The sequence below is a fragment of the Anopheles moucheti genome, chromosome 2 (genome assembly GCF_943734755.1).
Source record: "Anopheles moucheti chromosome 2, idAnoMoucSN_F20_07, whole genome shotgun sequence".
Taxonomy (NCBI): Eukaryota; Metazoa; Arthropoda; class Insecta; order Diptera; family Culicidae; genus Anopheles; species Anopheles moucheti.
Window position 1 is genome coordinate 2,892,068 of NC_069140.1, and position 20,019 is coordinate 2,912,086.

General features: G+C 45.0%; 3 protein-coding genes across 3 annotated transcripts; 1 reads left to right on the forward strand and 2 right to left on the reverse strand.

Moving 5' to 3' along the window:
- Positions 1-324: 324 nt before the first annotated feature.
- LOC128309598 (zinc finger protein 418-like) lies at positions 325-3,148 on the reverse strand. Its single transcript, XM_053046032.1, has 4 exons — positions 2,686-3,148; positions 2,045-2,621; positions 1,045-1,985; positions 325-978 (listed from the first exon to the last, which is right to left on the reverse strand). Exons 1-4 carry the CDS (start codon positions 2,849-2,851, stop codon positions 743-745), a joined length of 1,920 nt encoding a protein of 639 aa, XP_052901992.1. The 5' UTR covers positions 2,852-3,148; the 3' UTR covers positions 325-742.
- A 380-nt stretch (positions 3,149-3,528) lies between these two features.
- On the forward strand, positions 3,529-12,386 carry LOC128299320 (RNA polymerase II-associated protein 1). Its single transcript, XM_053035242.1, has 7 exons — positions 3,529-5,445; positions 5,520-5,602; positions 10,143-10,380; positions 10,488-10,639; positions 10,732-11,377; positions 11,465-12,025; positions 12,117-12,386. Exons 1-7 carry the CDS (start codon positions 3,580-3,582, stop codon positions 12,321-12,323), a joined length of 3,753 nt encoding a protein of 1,250 aa, XP_052891202.1. The 5' UTR covers positions 3,529-3,579; the 3' UTR covers positions 12,324-12,386.
- LOC128299321 (general odorant-binding protein 69a) lies at positions 6,300-8,245 on the reverse strand. The gene is made up of 3 exons (XM_053035243.1): positions 8,177-8,245; positions 6,470-6,746; positions 6,300-6,400 (listed from the first exon to the last, which is right to left on the reverse strand). The coding sequence occupies exons 1-3, from the start codon at positions 8,243-8,245 to the stop codon at positions 6,300-6,302; spliced, it is 447 nt and encodes a 148-aa protein (XP_052891203.1).
- Positions 12,387-20,019: the final 7,633 nt, after the last annotated feature.

The following is a 20,019-nucleotide window of genomic DNA, read 5'->3' on the forward strand; positions in this document are numbered from 1 at the left end:
TGATTAATGCTATTTTTCTCAGAATCCAAGATGCATGGACAGACTGGGCAGGATCCAGTTGTGAAGCTTTCAGACAATTAGAAATGTAATCATATTGTGTTCGAATGCGTTTATCACTAAAACAGTCAGAAATTCGCTTTTTCTTGTATGTTTTTTCTCCATCTTTGTCTTGTATGGTTTGTTCTAAAAATGCTAACTCCAGTTCCAGTTGGGTCTTGGCAAACTTGTGTAATATAAATTAGAAGAATATATGTGCTTTCTGGTTTTAATAAAGAAAAAAAAATACAATGTTTTGTCTGGTAAATTTATAATTAGCAAATGTGTCCATTTTTCAGTTCAGTCAATCAGCATTTTGGAGCGTTGTGGATTTTAGTAAAAAAAGGAATTATCATCGATCTTTATCTGCTTTGCGTGTACACACACTCACTCACACACTGGATTGAATCGATATTGCCTCTCGAGGGCTTTTTTACGCTATCTAATCACTAGCCTATTATCTTAATTCGCAATGGGCTGTTTATGTTGAATCTTTGTAAAGCACGCTGAACTATAGAACTCAGGTTAGAGATAAGAAAAAAGTGAATAAACATCCCGTGGCGATTGGATACAAAATAAATGTAGAGTAAGTCCCAATGTATCTCAAACTATGACCACTGGGGAAAGAACAAAAAAAAACATATAAACCTCTCGCTACTAACAGCCCAATAACCGAAACCGATGCCGGGCCGGAGAGTGGAAGCTATCATTCACCGATGGAAACCGGCACAGAGCTGTTGTCCGGTGACATCCTGGAACTTCCACCAAGAAATGTTGTACTACTAGTTAGGTGTATGAAATGAGGATTTATAAGCCGGAACTGCTGTTCTTCGCTGTTGCAGAAAGCTGCCATTGTTGGCAGAATAGACAGATGAGTATCGTACAGCAAAGGCCCGGTGAATGTTTCTTTCTCGCAACTGGACAATACGTTGCTGGGAAGTTCTACAAAAAAAAAAAGGAAATACTTATAGGCGACTCCGGACGATTACTAGCCGCTAGTACACTTACCATGCTTAATGAGATCTGTAGACACGTCTGGATGCTCGATTGGGCTTCTAATAATAAAATCACAATCCTCTTCCGGCGACAGCAAGCTGCTACTTCCCAAACGCTTCTGTTGTTCGTCTGAAACGCTCGAGTTGCATAGCTGCTCCAACGGTTCCGGAATGCTTAGCTTCGACTCGTCAGACGGTAAACACTGAAATATGTCCTCAATTTCGTCCGCAAGCGGCTGCAGAAGATCATCCTTACATACTAAGTTGAGATCGATGTTGGAGCTTTCACTAAAGTATGGTAGCGACTCATCCTTCAGCACATCCGGCAGAGCTATGATCGGCATTTTAACCGTGCGCTTTTTCGACCTGTCCAACCCAGACGTTCGGGGTTCAGAAGGTTCCTTTTTGCGCACGCCTTCGCCGCCCTTTTTCTTTGTCATAAACTTTGGCACACTGTCCAACTTTTCGCCGGTACGATGGTCTACCTTGTGCCGGCGCCGGATGTGCTTGAGCCAGTTGGGAAAGTTGGTGAAATCCCGCGTGCAATACTTGCACTTGAACGGTCGCAACCCGGAATGGATGTTGCTGTGCTGGCGCAGCTTAGAGCTGCTGAGAAACCCTTTGTTACACTCGGGACAAACGAACGGACGCTCGTTATTGTGGACGGCCGAGTGCACCTTTAGGCAGCGTTCCGTTTTGTAACATTTGCCACACAGCTCACAGCGGTACGGTCGCTCTTCCGAATGATAGTTAAGGTGACGTTGAAGGTGCGCCTTTTCACAGAATGCTTTATCACACTGGCCACACTGGAAGGGACGGTCGCCCAGGTGCGTTTTGTGGTGCTGAATGAGGTTAATTTTCTGCACAAACGTACGTCCACATTCAGGGCAGGAAAACTTTGGACTTTCGGAGTGTATCTTGCGATGAGAGTAGAGGCTTCCGGTAGAAAGAGATCTGAAAAAAGACGCATTAATGCACGCAAAACTGGGGAACATATTGTTTACTCTACGTACTTTCCACAGTCCGGACAGTCTACCAACTGTTTTGGGGTTCTATGAAGCTTTCTGGAGTGTTCCTTAAATTCAGCTTGTGTTGCAAAGATCGCATCACACCTTGGGCAGGGTATTGCTTGCAGCTTTACTTCCTCATTTTTCGAACTGCGATCCTTCGAGGATCCAGATCCGTTGTTGGGTTGATGGATGTTTTGGTGACGAGTGAGATCCGACTTTTGGTGGAACGTTTTAGAGCAATCTGGACAGCTAAATCGTTGGTTTGCGCTGTGCCGGTAACTGTGTAGCTGATACGCCCTATACTGTTTGATGCGCTTGCCACACACTGTACACACATAAACCGGATCCTGCTCATAGGTTTTGCGGTAATGCAGCTCATATGCCGCTCTGGAAGTAAATGTTTTCTCACAGTTGCAACACGTTATGCTCACTTTACTTCCTCGTTTTTCTTGATGGTCCGTGTCGGAGTTTTGTTCAAGGCTACCATTTTCCAATCCCTTGCGCAGTGGTACACCGTTGATGTCGAAATACTTCGTGGGTGAAGGATTTTGAGGTTCCATTACCAACTTCAACTCGTTACCTAAAAGATGTATAGAATCACTCTCAATGAAACCAGCAACATACGATGGTGTATCAATACGTACCACTATTTTGGTCCTTTGGCTTACTGCTGCCATTGAAGGACGCTTTTCCGGATTTTTCATCTGCCGAACAACGCTTCATCGCGACATCGGATGGCGAATCGATTATTACCGGTAAGCACTTCATACTAGCTTCATTGTCCATCATGTGTTCACGCAATAGATGCATAGGATTTGTTTCTCCCAAATCAAAACAAACAAACCGGGAGATTGCCGGACGTCCAAAACGCAATCAAAACATTCGGCCTTCGTACGAAACAGAAAGTGAGGTTAGGTATTCTTCGAGCGGAAAAACTTAAGCCCCGTTTAAAACGGGTTCCACTTTGCGGTAGCCACTGATCGATATATTTCTCAGGGGATGGGTAACTTGTTCTACAATAGTTCGATAATATTTAGCTGAATGCTTGGACAAAACACCGATTAAATGCATTATTTTAAGCGCTACACCAAAACAAACAATCACCGATGGTCGCCATCTTTCTTTTCCCGTTTCCTCTTCTACCTTCTGCTTGACATTTCCTCTTCTTCTTCTTCTTCTTCTTCTTCTTCTTCTTCTTCACACGCGCAGCTATGGACAATGGGACAACACTTTACGAAACTCGATTTCCTCAAATTGGACTACATCTAAGTGATGTTAAAAAGAATTCGTAAAAAAACAATTCAATTCTCAATTCTTCAAAAGAATTGGAGTCTATGAAATCATCATTTAAAAAAAGAAATAAATAAAACATCGAATAATTTCAACGAAGAATCCAGCCTTCCACATTTGAACGAAGACTGAAATGTCAATGCGTGTTTGTGTTTAGATCGCGCACAACTTGTAAACATTCGTCCGCAGCACATACTTTACATACAGCATATAAGACTTTACGCTAAAGAATCTATTATCTCAATAACATGATTAAAAGACCCTCGAAAAAGGATAGTGAAAATGAGATCCTTCGTATGCAACAAGAGTTTTATGCTGAGCAAAACCGAGACGCCAGTTTTCAGCCTGCTGCCAAAGTGGTACGTATGCAGCGGGATGGAGAAAAACCGGTTAGCACCGGCACTGTGCGACAATCGGAATTTGCCAAACGGCGGGCACAACGTCTTCAAGCCCCGGTCGTATCCGAGCCAGTGGAAAACATGTGCACAGACGACGAACCTACAGAAGAGCCACCCGAAGAAGCGTCCTTGGAATCGTTGGTTATGGGAGAGGTCGTAGAACGTAAACCGGAAAAGATATTCCACGATGGTGTTGCAACGATCGAGGGTTCTTTTCCCAAGACGCTACACATTACGACATACCCTGCAAAACCAAAGGCGAACGTGCCCAAGAAGAGTATTTTTGCACAAATGGTTACGAAGGACAAAGTGACTTCGCAACCGAATAAATCGACAGAAAGTCAGAGCAAGATCGAGTTTGAAGAAGCTACTGGAAGCGCACTGCTGGAAGGATGGGATGCGTCGGAAATTCATAATGAAAACATGCGTAAATTGAATCAAATGTCGATAGAGGAAATCCACAAGGAAAGGAACCACCTGTTGAGCACACTTGATCCAAAGTTGGTTGAGTTCCTCAAAGCGCGCAAAAAGCCCGAAACTTCTGCGAAGGATCCTTCTCCGTCCGGGAACATACCGAATAAACGATTTTACAATCCCGATATTTCTCCAGTCGGTATGGAAGTGCTGAAGGAAAAGGGATCCGAGCAGTGGATAAATTTCGACGTTTTGGAACCAGAAAAGCTCGAGTGGACGAAAGATATCGAGCGCAGCGTGAAGGAACTTAAACCTGGGGAATCGTATGAAGCCCGTTTCGATTGGAAAGGTGTTTTGCAGCCCTATGCCGCAGAACCTAGTCATCATCAGGCGGACGACCGGGAGCTATATCTGCACGGTGAGGATGCTCAGCGTCCTGGGTACACCCTACAGGAACTGTTCCGTTTGGCCCGTTCCAACGTATTACAGCAGCGTATTTCCGCTCTTGGAGCCATTGCTGGAATGCTGAACATAATGAATCAAGGCTTCTACGATGGTGTACTGGAACTACCCTTTTCGAAGGTGTTTTTCTTTCTCCGATTTGCGCTCGATGAAAACACACCATCCGTGGTAGAAGTTGCCTCGCGTGCGCTGGCTAGTCTATTCTACAATGATACCGATGAAATTTTGCTTGATACCGTGTTCGATTCGGAGTACGGTATGTTGCAACCGGAACTTGCTCTAAACATCACTCACAGCCACGAAGAACAACGTCGACAGCAGCAGCAGCATCTGGAAACAGGCCTCGGAGCCATGAACCTAACTGGTAGAGGTTCCCGTCAACCACGGAAAGCACACTTTAAAGCTAACCTGCCCGACCCGAACGATCCGGATGATGTGCACAATCGCGAAACGATGAATGATTTCCATCTGGCGGAGACGGATCTTGTCGAGTGTTTGGCGCGAACGAACATTCTCGAGCGCATCCGGTATATTTTGTTCGCGATGAAACCGGAAGGCGCAACCGTCATTAATTGCACCAAAATATTGATTCGATTGGCACGTACCAGCGAGCAGATGGCGATAAAGATCGCAACCAACGAAGCGCTAATCGGGGGATTGGTGAAAAACTATCTCACCTCGATCGAGAGTAGTGATCTGGAGCATCAACCACAGCACGTGGTGTTGAAGCTGGTGCGCATCCTGTGCGGCTATAGTTGCAATTTCTACGACCAGCATCTAAATCGTTACCACGTGACGAGCCTCGTGAAGCGATACATCTTTAGTAGAAAGGATATCGATGTAAGTAGCTACGGAGTGACACATGATGCAAAGATAGAACTTTGTAGGAGCAAGATTATATTTTCCATTTTCAGATAAACATGATTCAAATACAAATCGAAGCGTTCCGGTTCTTTCGTCTGCTGTTGCAATACAAGCCTGCTGATGGATTGTACAAGTAAGTGTGCTTAAATTGTTTATCTTTACAAAGGTATTTTCCGTTTTAGGCCAGCGATTTCGATCAGTAATCGTACGCAATGGCTATAACCTTATGGTGTATGGCAGACAAGTCCAATATCAATTTGTTCATAGAAAAAGGAACATTTGTCACTTGCTCTACAGGAAAATTCAAAGTCTAACTAATATTTATTTCAAAGCATTGAAGCAGTTAGTGTGGGCCGGTGATGGTCCGATCTTCACGGAACGACCGAAGAAGAGAGTAAAGCCATAGTAGCTAATAGTCTGATAGTGCTATGGGCCCAATGCAATGTAATTTCTCTTGAATGCATTCTTGAAGCTCATTTAGTTACATTTGGTGGGATAGATTTATGAGTAGCTGTTTTCAATTAAATTTTGGACCAATTCCAAATAATTGGCTTTAATTCAACGTTGTTTTGTCATTATTATTGGTTGGACACCTAATGATATAACATTTCCTAAGAATTCGACAAATGTTCTCATATGCTTTGCACTGTATTTCGAAATTGAGTTAACTTAAATAGTAACATGGGTCCTGTACACACGCTGGCTGTCCTTCATTGGTAGTGTTAAAGTGAATATTACCGCCAAGCTTCATCCGCATACTGAAACTGTACTTTATTATATGCTGTATGTAGTATATGTAGTAAATTATACGGCCGACAACCCGATCGCCTTCATTCCAGTACCAAAAGGTGACAAAACTTGATCACGTCATCGTGCGCATTGAAGTAACATTTGACCGTCTCGTAGGCGGTGTCACATTTATCCGGAGTAACTGCAAACAAAATGGAAATGGTTTACCTTGATAACGTGGAATTGGTTGCCCACCGGTGTGTGCACTTACCGATGTGACTACATTCGCGTGTTAAATGATTCACCGCTTCCTTCACATCGTCCGGGAGGATGTACAGCAAACGATCCAACAAGATGCGTCCCGTGTCTTCCTCGATAACATCAATCTTGTCGAAAAGACAGTGTATGTAACACTTCACTGCCGGATCATCATGGACCGTTCCATCCAAACACTGGCGCAACAACTCCTCCGATGCGCCCGATTCCGCCACACAAATATCGTGCAACATTTTGGCCGGCTTTTTGTAGCGATCCGGTATTTCGAATGCCTGTTGGTGTCCACGACAAAAAAATAGTTACTGACATTTGCGGTTTTTGGACCAAAAGTTTGTTCGTTGCACAACTACGGATTGTGGCGAACTGAACACAGAGAGTTAAAGAGAATGAGAATGTCCAGATGTTGCTGAAAGCGTTGCGCAAACAAAAAATAAAATTAGACAGCATCGCATGATGCAGTAAACTAAACAACATCCTTGAAAGTTGTTTCCGGATGCGAATTTGGAGGATGAAATCGGCTTTAAATTGAGTGCAAAAAGTTGTAACATTGTGTGTGAAATGCTTTCCGTTCACGCTATGGCAATGGTGCAAAACCTGGTTGAGTCAGCACTCTCAGCCAAGACCGGCGTATTAAACATTCGGATACGGTTCTTTTCTAGAACCATGTTAGAAACTTTGCACCAACATGTTGCAGTTTACAGTTTGCTCGCATCAACATACAAGCCGGTTAACACTTTCTCTTCAAAAGCAAAGAATTTCCAGCTCAATCGATCGAAAGATCGAACACTGTGCAAGGTATTGTGAAAAGCTGATGCAAAAATGGTATTACGACGCACAGGACATGGGTTGATATGTGGCATGTAGGAGGAGCCAATAAACTTTTGCTCTCGGTTAGTAAACAACGAGAGGTTAGCTTTAGAGGAATTAGACATTTTAGGGACGATCATCACACAAGCAAGTTTTTGGGAAACATTGTTCCCCAGTGTTTGCTTGGGCTCTTCACTCACAACGCTTTCGAAGTGGATAAATAACGGTCGAATGTAGCTCATTAATGCAGCTCGACACCACCGATTGGTTCCATGAAGGTGGGTACACTTCTTGAGCCTAACTGGGAGCTACAGTTCTTGAGAAATTCATCTTCAAGAACGATATACTCCTACCAATTATATCCGATATGCAATTCGATCCCGGATCTAGCCCGGGTTGCGTCTATTTCCTGAAACGAAGCAAAACTCCTGCCAAAAGTTTGATTAACATGTTGTTGCCCACCAAACCGCCCAATCAGGAATGATGAATAACGCCTTCCATGGAGCGAGAGTTTTCCTCGAATGCTTGAGGTTTTATTTTTGAACGTGTGCTACCCAACAATCATGCTGTTTTGCGTCTTTTTCGTTGAACTTTATACACAGTTTTTATGCCACTGCTAATATGGCCTGATTATGCGAGCATCCCAGTTTCCGTGCGGGGATGTATCTTGAGAGCTGTTGTTGTAAGATTTGCATACGCGTGAATGAAGAGATTCATTCTTTTGCTACGTAATCGTGTCATGCTTTAACTTCGAAAGATTCGGCAAGGATAGGGAAAACTTTTTTGAGAAATCTGTCCCTTCCACTAGCGGCGAGAATGGGGCCGAAAGAGGCAGGAGAAATGTAACACTAATCGTATGCAAACAGCGTACACTATGCGTGCTTATCAAACTTACGGCCGACAGCACAATGTAAAGCGGCAGGACGGTTACGACAACGGTGAAGGTGACGACCAGTATGTTCATCCTTTCGTCAGCGTCGAGTGTTCTTTTTTCTGCTATCGAATTCACACTCACTGTGTACACTTCCGTTCGCTGGTTCCGTTTGCCATCGGCATGATCCAATTCGACGATGGCAGCGTGTGTTTACGCCGGGTGGGCTTTACCACGCTTTTAACAAATGTTGTCACTACGTTTGCTTGATGTTCGGTTTTATATGGCCAGGCGAGTGAGTATTTCCGGCATGATACGCACGAAAGCATTGTCACGAGGAACGACGAATCTGCATATCATCTTCGTGAGAGTGCAACTAAAACTCATAGCTCACAGAATCACAGACCCAACAACCGTTGTCAAGTGGAGTTTTAAAGGGTGGGATTTAAATTTCGTACCTCGAATCGCATTACTTGCCTATCAACAGGCGCTTTCGTGGTGTACCATTGATGTGCTTCACAACTTGTTGCTGGTTGCTTTGGGGTTTTGTTCAAGCAAACAATTCACAATTACAGAAGCAGAAACAGTTCGAGCCAAAGGATCGATTTCCCAATGTCAATGTTTTCGCCACTCTTTGATGACGCAACAATTAATAACCATTACTGCAATGCACCTGTTGCTCGTTTACCACCCATCCAGCTCCACCTCCCACCAGAAGGGTCAAGGACCATTCAACGTGGTTGGTTCAAAAGATCCCATCCAAGCAGGGAACGATTACATCGTTCAATTGAATATTGATTAGAGAGTTGCGGTTTCATCGAGAGGGTGAGATGACTTCGTTTCTATACCGTGCGTAATAATAGGGGTGTTTGTTTTTTTTTGTTTCGATGGCACAGCAATGTGAATTGTAATTTGCATGAAGCTGCTACCCGTGGTACGGTGCGGAGGACATCGTTTTCGATAAATCACGATGCAACGAAGGTGACGAGTGACGACAAATCATTACGCGATAGCATTCGGGTGCGGAATAGTAAAATTGGCCGATCAGTTCCCGAGCGTTCGTTGAGAGTGTTACGTGATTGCGTTGGGTAATGGTACGGAATGTTGTGGCATTGTGAAGAAAAGTTCGAACGACGATAAATAGAATTATGAAGTGAAAGGTAAGAAACTTATTAGGGTATACGTAACAAAAAAAGGACTGATTCTAGTTATTTTTCTCAAGAGTTCCCTGGCTCGTAGTGGTTAATGAAGTACTGTTTGTTGCCATCCTTCTATAAACTGATAGGGTAATTTAATAACGTTTTTAAATAAATTGTAACAGATGGCAACAACTCACGTCGAGTCGCGAATAATTTTGTGGCAAAGCAACACTGAAGACTTCCACACACAATGTTCTTTCTTTTGAGGACTTGCGGCAATGCTGCTTTCCGGAAGTTGTTGCTTTCATCAGGTAGTATCAGAGAGAATTTTTCAGTCTTCGGAGAATTCTTCATTTTTTAGATTAAGCTGGTCTCGTCCATTATACCAAGAAAGGAAGAGAGGAATTAAGGGCTTGTTAAAGACAACCGTTCTACCGAAGGCTGTCAACGAACCCATGAACGAACCCTTCAGATGCACGCAATTAAATATTTTATGGTCAAACTTCAAACAGAGCATGTACTTATTTTATTTTACTCAGGGCTGGCCTGGTCAAGCTCCTTAATCAAGGGATGGACTGGAAGGGATGGACTGGTTAACAATAATCGTTCCACCGAATATCACCAAATCTTCTCAAAGACCCTCAGATGCGACCCATCGAATTGTGGCTAAACGGAATTCCAGGAGATTCCGTTTCTGATGATAATATTTGTTATTTTAATGGTTGTACCTAGTGGCCACTTAATATTACGGTTACGGTTTGACGAGTAACCATTATGTGGCTGGTTACCCCCATTAGGTTCACCTACCCACCTTGAGATTTCAACCCACCAATCGTTTTTCTTCCCTTCAGCGATCTGCGACCAGCCCTGTGCTACCTGCTCGAGTGGCACTATCAGCATCTCATTTTCGCCGTGGATGGCCCATTTATCATCCGCCAGCATGCTGTCGCCTTGTTAGCCTTAATTGGACCCGGCCTGCAGCAGGATGCAGATGCAGCTTCCTGTGGTGCAGCAAGTGCGCTTTGCGAAAAGTTGTTCGCCTGCTCCTCGAAATGGTTCACGGTGGCCGAACGTAGCGGTGCTAACGAGGTAATTAATTATGAGCATTGGGTTAACAAACGGGAGTGACGCGTGTAAAGTCATTGCGATTTTCTTCTATTTTCATTTGTTTCGTTTCTTTCTTACGTTTGTTTCAGTTCTCCCAAAAGATGCTGCTGGCGGGGTGTCTCTGGACGGTGGGCCGTGCTCAACACGTGGTTGGAGCACAAGCGTACGAAACGTTCCTGGCGAAATATGTGGCCCCATTTGTTCGCAGCACTCGGTTCACTGAAATCATCCAGACGTTAAGGTAGATCGGTTTGGTTTGGCTGGCATCAACAAACAAAACATCACAAACACTGACAAGGTTTTCCAATATATTTTCCCACAATTTACTACCAGCTCATCGTCACTATTGCTGACGCACTTCGAAGACCGGTCCGAGTATGGGATCGGTTCCCTACCATCGTTGGGCGCTATACAGGTGCGTCGGTACCAAACCGTCCCGACGCTAATTGTGACGAGAAGTTATCCCGTGTTCCTGCTCCATGCGCTGCTACATCTGACGCTGGGCGAGCGAAATACGTCGTTAAAGGAAGACATTTTCGGTTGCACTTCTCATCGCCATTACTTGCAGACACTGTGTGCACGGACTCGCAACCTCGGCACTGGCCAGCAGAGCAGCGCCGTTAGCAGTTTGATTGGAAATTGGTTTGTCCAAACGATCGAACAGCGTTATCTGCTCGACGTGTTGCAGCTGGTGCTGGTTGAGATTGGAAACGGGCGCGAAAAAAGGGGCACTGAGTTAGAAGCGGATATCGGTAGTGAAGTGGTAGTGGTTAGGACGATTGCTCTTCAACTAGCCTTCTTCCTTACGTTTTCGCTTAGCGAAGCGTTCTATCCCGCGCTCGTGAAGTTGTTTGATGATATAATTTTTGTTCCCGCTTACTACGGAACGATCGGGTCGGAGTTAGGTGTAACCGGAGCTGACATGCAACGGTGGAAGCTTAACTACAAACTACTAGCCCAAAAAACGATACAGAATGAGGTAAGGTTATTGGACATGGGTGGGGGCCCCGGTTTCAATCAAAAATTTCTCTCCCAACCGGATGGTTTCGGCATGTTTACTCAACAGGTCAATCACGTCCAGGATCGGGACGGATTTACGGCGACTGAATGGAAAAGTCCGCTATTGCGGCGCAGTTGGCCATACAGTCCGCTTTATCTGATGGTGGACAAGCTGGAGAAAGGTACCGCAAAGCTGGAACTACTTACCGAGACAGCCATCATCGGTACAGGGTTGCGGTTTTCGGAGCTCGTTGAAGCGGTCGGCATTTCGATTACCAGCCCGACCGAACGGTTGATGTACCTGATGGTTGCCTTCCTTGGGCCGGACTCAAAGTTTCTCGAACCGGATTTATCGGAGCTGATTGAACGACGGCTCGCAGCCCTCCGTACGGCGGCCAAAGGCGACAATGCGTTTGATTTCGAAAGGGCAAAAATTGAAGATCGTAAAAGCTACTACGGGCTGTACCAATTGGCGCTGGATACGTTCCAAAGCTCCAGCTACGGTCACAGTGGGTTCGGGTGTCTTTTGATGGCACCGTTAGCACAAAAGTACGATGTCCGCTGGCGCAATATGGTGTGGTCGGAATATGTTGCCGTGCTACGATTTATCACCTGCGACGAACACGAGGTAAGCGTGACCACCGTGTCTTGGGAAAAGTATCGATTTGATTAGATCGCTTCACTGGATTGCTTCGCTTTATTTCCTTTCCCGGCGTTAGCTGTTTGGCGAGATGGTGCAGTACCTGGAGCCGGCAGAAAGTGACATCGTGCTGCTACGTTCTTATGGACAGGCGCTCAACTCGAACCTGCTGCGACCCGGATCGATACCGCATCGGGTCGCTCATCACCACCTGCAGGCGTATCGTTCGAAGGTGAAAGTGATGCCGGAATCGGTCGGCGTGGGACAAGAAGGACATACAAGGTAAGCAAAAGGAGGAAGCTGCACTAATGAAAGGAAACGGTGGGGTGGAGTGGGTGTGATAAATAAAGCGTAAATTGTGGGCTAGTATGTATGGCCCTTTCGAACCAGCGAAAAGGGTGAATGGACTGGGGTGGACGGTGTAGTGAATTTATCACAATTCTTGTGGCCTTTTCTTACCACCAGTGCTGCTGTGACGTTTGAAGGTGACAGATAAGCTTGAATGGAAGAAACAAAGTGGAAAGGTGGTCCTTCATTAGGAAGTGACTGCTAGCCTAGTCGTTTGGCCAGTTTAGTATGGGTAAAGTGTGAAACATCATGACCGTTCGTTAGACTCGTAATACTCGATCAAACCCGTTAAATTAATATCGTGTAGGAAGTCGTCCGAAGACAATGAACTGGTGGGACTAAAGTTGGTATATGCTACAATGGCTTGCTGTAATCGGATAAACACTGAAAAACGTTACCGAATCCAATTATTAAGACGAGGTTGTTGAGCCAGACACTGCGCGGAAAACGACCGCCTCAACAAGACACAGAGAATATCAGATATCATTATTTCGTTCGAAGACACAGTTGGTCATGCGGAACAGCAGTGCAAGTAATGTAAGGATATCAAAGATTGACTGGGAATTGGGATTACTTTAAAAGCCTTGGACAATTTTCATAAACAACGAGACGACAAGTACTATTCTGGACCTAGACCTGGATGAGGTTAAGCATTTGGTCCTTTGTATACACCAAGAAAGAGATTTAAACAGCTTAATCTTTGCTTGGTAACCCAAGGTCCCATCAAGTTAATGTGCAGCGCTCAATGACTGAGCATAGGATTTGTTTCGCGGTATGCCTGTCCCGATAATGGTTACAGTCTCTTGAATAGATGCAATACCGACAGCACACCTCGTTTAAACCTCTAGCAACCCCGCACAAGGGTCGTTCTAGGGCAAAGCAGCGCCATACGTGAGCTTTTACGGCTCGGTCGCGGGAGGTGGTGGAACACGCGCGTACAATGAAAAGCACGCGTACGAACTCAGCGAGGCGTGCAGCTCGTGGCATTCCGAAGGATAAAATTTCGCAATGCCGCCGTTGTGTTATCCAACGTACCAAATCCCGTCGCCTACGCTATCGGTTGAGTGACTTTAGCGTGCTTTCGGTGATGCTGGAACACGCTTTCACGCTTCCATGGTGAACGGAAAACATCCGATTCCGTCAGGGGTGGGATGTGTGTGAACGCCAGCGTTCCTTATCCCATTCGTATTTTGCACCTCGGAGGGAGATTTTTCTCTCAAATATTGTTTTCAGTCCAACACGTTTGAAGAGGGAATAGTAGCAACAAATGGAATGGCAACGGCACGGGATAATACGGATACGAAAATAAAGTTATGTGAGCGATGCGAGTGGGAGCGAATGGAGAATGGAGCTGGTCTGGGAGCTAGGCTACAAACAGAACACAAGGTCGTCCAACGGGGATTCCCTTCTTCATAGCGATTTGTTCCAATTCGCAAGGATAAGAAATGAAGGAGATGAATTGAAAAGAAAGCGTGTAACGCGCTGTGAATAAGAAAATGCTCAAGCGCGAGTTGTTCAAGCGTGCTTTATACCGTGGTTGCCTGGCGGTAAGATAATTTAATTTAAAGATTAAATGTCTCGCTACCCAATGTGCTGCACCGCATAGGATGGAGTGTCGTGTCGCGATTGAAAGACAATCCGCTGATCTTTTGAGAAGCTTACCGAGAGAAGGTGAAATGAAGCGAATAAACGTTACACATAATGTGGCGGGAAAATCCACACAGAAAGACCCCTTTGTCCTTTTAAAGGTTTCTCACCACGTGGCGCACGTGGATGGAATTATAAAAAAAGTATAATACAAGCTGCTGTTGTGACGCCAATAATCGATCATTTAATCATGCATCATAATGGATAATTATTCCACCTAATGAGAATACATCGAGAGACAATATTTGTTTCGTGCCGCAAGCTGACAGCATCCCCCGATCCAATCGGCCGAAAGGGGTGCAAGTGATGGCATTTAACATTCGAACAATTAATTATCATCAATTGGCGCTAACGTGCATGTATGGCTTTTGTGCATGAGTGTGCTGCTTCAAACGATGAATGGCACAAAACCGGTACGGGAACATCGGACTCGAGACACAGCGCGCGGGGCGTTAATGTATGTCACAGAAAACCGAAACTCCTTCTGCGTTCCGGAACGATCGAAACCATCAATGAACGATGACTCAAATGTCGTCGTGAATGGGTCAGGTGGCGCTTAGGTTAAGTGTTTAATGTGATAGACTCGAACCACGGTCGGTACGGAATTGACACCACTCGTGGCAGGGTCTTCGGCATCGAGGAGTGGAGATGTTTAGGATTCCAAGTGCTACTGCACGCTTCGTTGCTGTTTTGCTTCCAATGTGTTGACCGCTCTAGTGCTGCAGATGTTCCCTGTGTTCTTGCCGCGTCAAACCGCTAGTGGTGGATCTGTCATGAATGAGCCAGAGTTCGCTTTGCAGTCGTCATACGATGAAGATGTTGTGGGAATTAGCGAATGCAGAAACATTTGTGTCAACACAAAGGTGTGGAGTAAACACATGCCACGTTATAAATTGCTTCTTCAACATTTTCCAAATCAGCGACTTGTTTGCCCGCCTTTTGTGTACTCTTAAACAGGTCGGCACGGGTAAATGGCTTCTGTTTATTGGATTTATGTTTCGGCACCAAGTTCATCCAGCACATCAAAGGAAGATTGAATTGAATTTCATGGCGTTCGGATTTTAATTTTAAACATCGTTTTTTTCCCGCCTATACCTGGTAAGGCTGTTCATGATTCCTTTTTAATATTTCTCGTAATCCACTTTTGTAATCCATCTCTATTCTCAGAATAGCAACGGTAACGGGAACCAGAGCTTTATATTTTTTTCTGAAAAGTATCATTTTGATTCCTGAAATGGGGTTTTCGTATCATATTAATCAATACGAGGCATATTTACATGTCGACCATTGAGCTGGGAACTTCTGCTATATAAAACCACTGGACGATATTATACAAGACCAACTTAAACCTCTTCCGAGCAAGGCTGATGATCGCAAACAGATTCGGTAACTGTGTCTGAACAATACACTAACCTCCGTCGAACCGATGGCGCAAAAGTACTTCAGAAATGGGCAGCGAACCCTGCCTGACGTCAGTTGCTAGACATATGTAACCAATTGACTTCACGCGTACACGTGCCGTTGTCGAAAGGAAGAGTGTGTGTCGGATTACATCCCTGCCAAGGATTCCCGCACACTCTCCGAATCTGATGAATTTATTACATTCCGCTCTGACCAAGGGTCCTGTGCTGTACTTCATCACCAGTAAGAATACGTCAGAGATCAGCTCCATAACGGCAGAAAAATGCTGCTAATTAATCATCATCAAGCAGTGGGAAGGATAGTAGAACGATGACGATTCCTGGCGCAAGCCCTTGAGGAGCCACAGGATTTGGGATGTTCGCCACAAAGCTACACCGCATCATCATCATCAGGATCAGGAGCGGCATCACCGGCAGATGATGACCCAACCAGCCGGCCCCGGTTACGAATCGATTTTCTGCCAACGAAACCCACTAGGCGGTGAGTCAACGAAGTCACGTGCTCTGGTCGGGTTGTCGTGCTTGAACATCAACGAGGCAGCTCGTTGGATACATATTCGAGGTCGTCTCACGTTGGCTTTAAACCATCGGCCAGCTGGCATCGTCCGTCTGGGGTTCTTTCTGCAACCGAGAACCGAGAATGATGTAACAGTACACGCTGCTGTACGTCTCGCACTCGTAGCTGCAGCGAACGGGCGCGAACTTGCATCCGATGCACAACGAAGGAGCTGAAGCGTGAAAATACTGTGATGCATTTTTCACGCTGAGTGCACTTTTAATAGCTACCATTGACCGTGATACTCGAACTGGGAGCAGCTGATGATAAGATGAAAGTAAAGAAAAAAAAACAAATCTTCCTCCAGTTGATTGATGTTTATTTGCGGTTAGACAGAGACGGCAGTGGAGGACGATGGAACGTCTGGGCTGGATTTGATTCAAGAGCTCGTTTAAAGGTATCATACGGACGGGCCAGATGCCTTAAGGTATGGTAGAAGATAGACAGGCAAACATTATTTTCACGATTCGAACGCTATGTCTATGGAAAATTTGTAAACATGCCCACACAGCAGGGTTGCGTTGACAATCCTTTCTGTGCAGGATGTAGATGGAAAACAATCTTCCGCGGACAGAAAATATAGCTTTAGTTTGCTTGGAAAATTGGAAACGCAAAGCGATGAAAATGGTTTTTCACTAGGGAATGTTAAACGTACATTATTGAAAATGTGGCAGAAGTAGTAATTTATCAGTAGAAAAGTTTATGGAGCGTTCATGCCTAAAGTATGCAAAAAGCATATCATTCATAAGTTTTTTATTTAGCCAGGAAATAATACCATAAAGCACGTGTTAACAAATTTATGCTATTTCCGTTAAATTAATTGTATTTTATAATAGTGATAATGATCGTCAGCTTGGCTGACAGGCGTCATTAGTGTTAGCGTAATTCCTCCTATTCTAAATTAAATTCCCAGCTGGCTGAGATTACAGAAGCTTATCTTCAATGTTTGCCCATGACAATGGTACGATCGTTTGTCCAGTGCTGACTAATGATGTCGTAATTGAGGGATGGAGATAACTGTAGCTTTACTCACATCAAAATTCATTCAAGGTATCGCAGGAAGTGGTCGTAAAGCTCTTTCCCATAAGCGTTGCACATTTATTATGCTCCAGTATAAGAAGTTCGAAAGATAAGGGGTATGATTATATGTAGAATGAATGTTAAGTTTGCTGAAATGAATATATTAAAGCTAGTTATTATTCGCCAACCGCCCCAACGGTACCAAATGGTGATTCGTTTGGGTGATCACGGTTCATTCAATTACATAACCAGAGACACAACTTCAATGTCGGTATGTTTACTTTATCATGCTTTAAAATGTAATGTATTCCATTCGCCCATTCGCCGACGAACCCGGGGGTGGAATGGTAGTACGACATCTCACTATTAATTATTGCCACCTGCTGGTACGGCTTATTCCGTTCGATCGCCCAAAACATCCTACCACCACTGCATGAATGCTGATTGGCGATTAGGTGTTGAATCAATTTACATACAATTCTTTGCCCTCTGAGCATCGCTTCAACGCCGGTTCAGCACTGTAGACATTATGCAGAAACAAATCAGCGTTGCGGCTCCGACACTCAATGAAGCATTTCGAGCGCGGAAAACTCATCCGTCAATATGGATTATTTATCACATGACATGATCGCTTCGCACGTGCACGGTACGGGTCCGGGGGCTGCATGTGCCGGTGGAATGTGATTCATGCGGCAATCGATGGGGTTAGTGGTGAAACGGCGAAGTTAAGCGACCGGCAGACGCCAGGAACCGGAAGCAGAAGATGAACTTCAACAGCAACAGCTTCAGTGCGTAAACGGAAGAGTAGCTGAAAAGAGGGTTAGTTTGCTGTGTTGAAATTCCCGAATTTTCAGACCTTCTAGAGAAGCTTAATTTAACATAAAATCAATACGATTGTTGTTAACACCAGTGGAGTGGAGTCTCTTTTGTGCGTGTAAAAACGTGTTTCTGTTGCCTATGCGAATATCCTTTCCTCCCCTCTACGGTTGTGTTTGTGTACTCTTCGTTACCATCTGGACGGTTGCCATGCGAACCGTCGTCCGACAGTAGTGCGTTTTCTTCGACCGGCTCCCTTGTTTAATTTATAAAACAGTACACCCCTTAGAAAACCCAGCAAAACGAGTTCTGCAGTTTGAGAAAGGAAATGCAAAACCACACACACATATACGCAACGAAACGCAAACGGAAGGGTTAAAATGCGTAGCGCCGGAATATCTGCATGCATTGCGCACACGTTGTAAACAAAACTTCGCTCGAGAGGCCGATCGGTACGCAATAGGAGAACGAGCTGAGAGCAGAGAGACAATTGAGCAGTTGCGGCGAGAGCAATGCGTGTGCGCGGTCGACTTTGAGTGTATAAAACGGCGGTTCCGCGAAATCGGCGGCTTTTGTTTGAGCGTGTCGTTCGCCAACAGCGGTGTTGTGTCCCTTTTGCATTCCCGCGTCTTGCTGAAACAATCCAACTCCGCACGGAAGACCAGCCGGCGCTGAACGATCGTGGCGAGGTGTGGTTAAGCAGGAACGCACTCCGATCGAGGTTAGTTTTCGCGGTAATTGAGCCTGACCGAGCTTACGCGTGTGAATCCCGCCAAAGGGAGCCGGCAAAGTGTGATCAAACTTCAACACTATCAGTGTGTGGCGATTCAAAGCCTTAATCATCGTTCGACGTTTTGTAAATGTCCGAGTCGTTATGGCGAAATGTACTTGAGACTCGTGCCGCATGTCGTCCAAGTGCCAGTGACTACAAGTGCGGCTATGCCGGAGTGATCTGATAAGCCGGAGTGTCCCGGCTGAGGCAGGAAAAAAAGTTACGGTTGCTTAAGAAATCTCTGCAATGTTCATCGTTGGTGATAATCGTGTGTGCGTGTGATGTTTTTTTTTGCCTTCCCGCTTAAACCCGCGCAAGCAAACGGAATCACGGAACAGGCAATTATGAATGATGTTCCATGCGAAGGAACGGGTTTCTGCTACGGTTCAGCGGCAGAACAATAAACCCGATGCTCCCGTGGAATTGGAGTCTAGTGTATTTTGATCAAACTCATCGAACCGGTACGGGAACACGTCGTATCGGACGGAAATCAGCGGATGAAAGTCACTGTGGAAGGTTGTTTTTTTTTAATGGTGAAAGTTAACCCCACCGGTTTGAAGATTCCAATTTTCGCCAATATGAACGACCCACAAAAAGATCACCGTGAGCAGAAGCCCGATTTTTACCTGTACTTTTCCCTAGTATGTCTCACCTTTTCCGCTTGGTTATCAGAATCTGCAAGTTAATAGTGGAAAGTGCAAAAAAAAAATATACAAACAAACTACCCTTTAGCAGTGGGTTTTCGGCTTCCGGGGTTTAATTTATTTCTCAACTGCGAAAACAGGGCTTCACTTCCCTGTCCAGGAGATCCGGTGTGTCTTCCGGGATTTGTTTTGTTTCCTATCTTCTTTTGCTGTTTCCACAGCCCAAATGGTATCCTGTTTTTGTTTAACGTCCGCTTGTTTGCCTTCTGACAGCTCCCATGGTTTCCTTTGATGTTGCTCCACAAAACTTCTCCAGATGGCTAGAACGCAAGTTACGCACGGTGAGCGGTGAAATGTAGCCTTGTTTTGGCCGATTTTTCCCCTTCTTGAGTAACCCCTTTTGGAGTGATTGTGAAGTATCAAATGCCGTCGCAGTAGGCCGAAGGGTTGGCTTCTGATTAACATTGAAATCCATTCCGGTTGTTCTACGTTTCGTGAAAAGGAGACAAGTGCGAGAAAACATATCCGTTCAGTGAATCCATAAAACATGCATGGTGAGTCACGTTGAGAAGGAGACCTAAAATTGGAACAAACTCGTCCAAAAACGCAAGAAGCATCACAGTGAAACGAAAACGATTGCGAAGAATTGTGTTGATCGAACTCCATCAACGGTGTGCAATCAACGTGTGCGTGAAGTTCCACTTCCACACACGCGGACGTTACGAATTCTGGCGAATAATGACGCCAAGTGCTTGGCG

What these genes read in the sequence shown, in the direction of transcription:
- LOC128309598 (XM_053046032.1), bottom strand. Translation starts at nt 2,851, where the DNA reads ATGCATCTATTGCGTGAACACATGATGGACAATGAAGCTAGTATGAAG. An exon ending in GCCAAAGGACCAAAATAGTG is followed by an intron (nt 2,622 to 2,685) that starts GTACGTATTGAT and finishes TACATCTTTTAG; the next exon opens with GTAACGAGTTGAAGTTGGTA. An exon ending in TACAGATCTCATTAAGCATG is followed by an intron (nt 979 to 1,044) that starts GTAAGTGTACTA and finishes TTTTTTTTGTAG; the next exon opens with AACTTCCCAGCAACGTATTG.
- LOC128299320 (XM_053035242.1), top strand. Translation starts at nt 3,580, where the DNA reads ATGATTAAAAGACCCTCGAAAAAGGATAGTGAAAATGAGATCCTTCGT. An exon ending in GAAATCATCCAGACGTTAAG is followed by an intron (nt 10,640 to 10,731) that starts GTAGATCGGTTT and finishes ATTTACTACCAG; the next exon opens with CTCATCGTCACTATTGCTGA. An exon ending in TCACCTGCGACGAACACGAG is followed by an intron (nt 12,026 to 12,116) that starts GTAAGCGTGACC and finishes TCCCGGCGTTAG; the next exon opens with CTGTTTGGCGAGATGGTGCA.
- LOC128299321 (XM_053035243.1), bottom strand. Translation starts at nt 8,245, where the DNA reads ATGAACATACTGGTCGTCACCTTCACCGTTGTCGTAACCGTCCTGCCG. An exon ending in TTTACATTGTGCTGTCGGCC is followed by an intron (nt 6,747 to 8,176) that starts GTAAGTTTGATA and finishes GGACACCAACAG; the next exon opens with GCATTCGAAATACCGGATCG. An exon ending in ACGCGAATGTAGTCACATCG is followed by an intron (nt 6,401 to 6,469) that starts GTAAGTGCACAC and finishes TTTTGTTTGCAG; the next exon opens with TTACTCCGGATAAATGTGAC.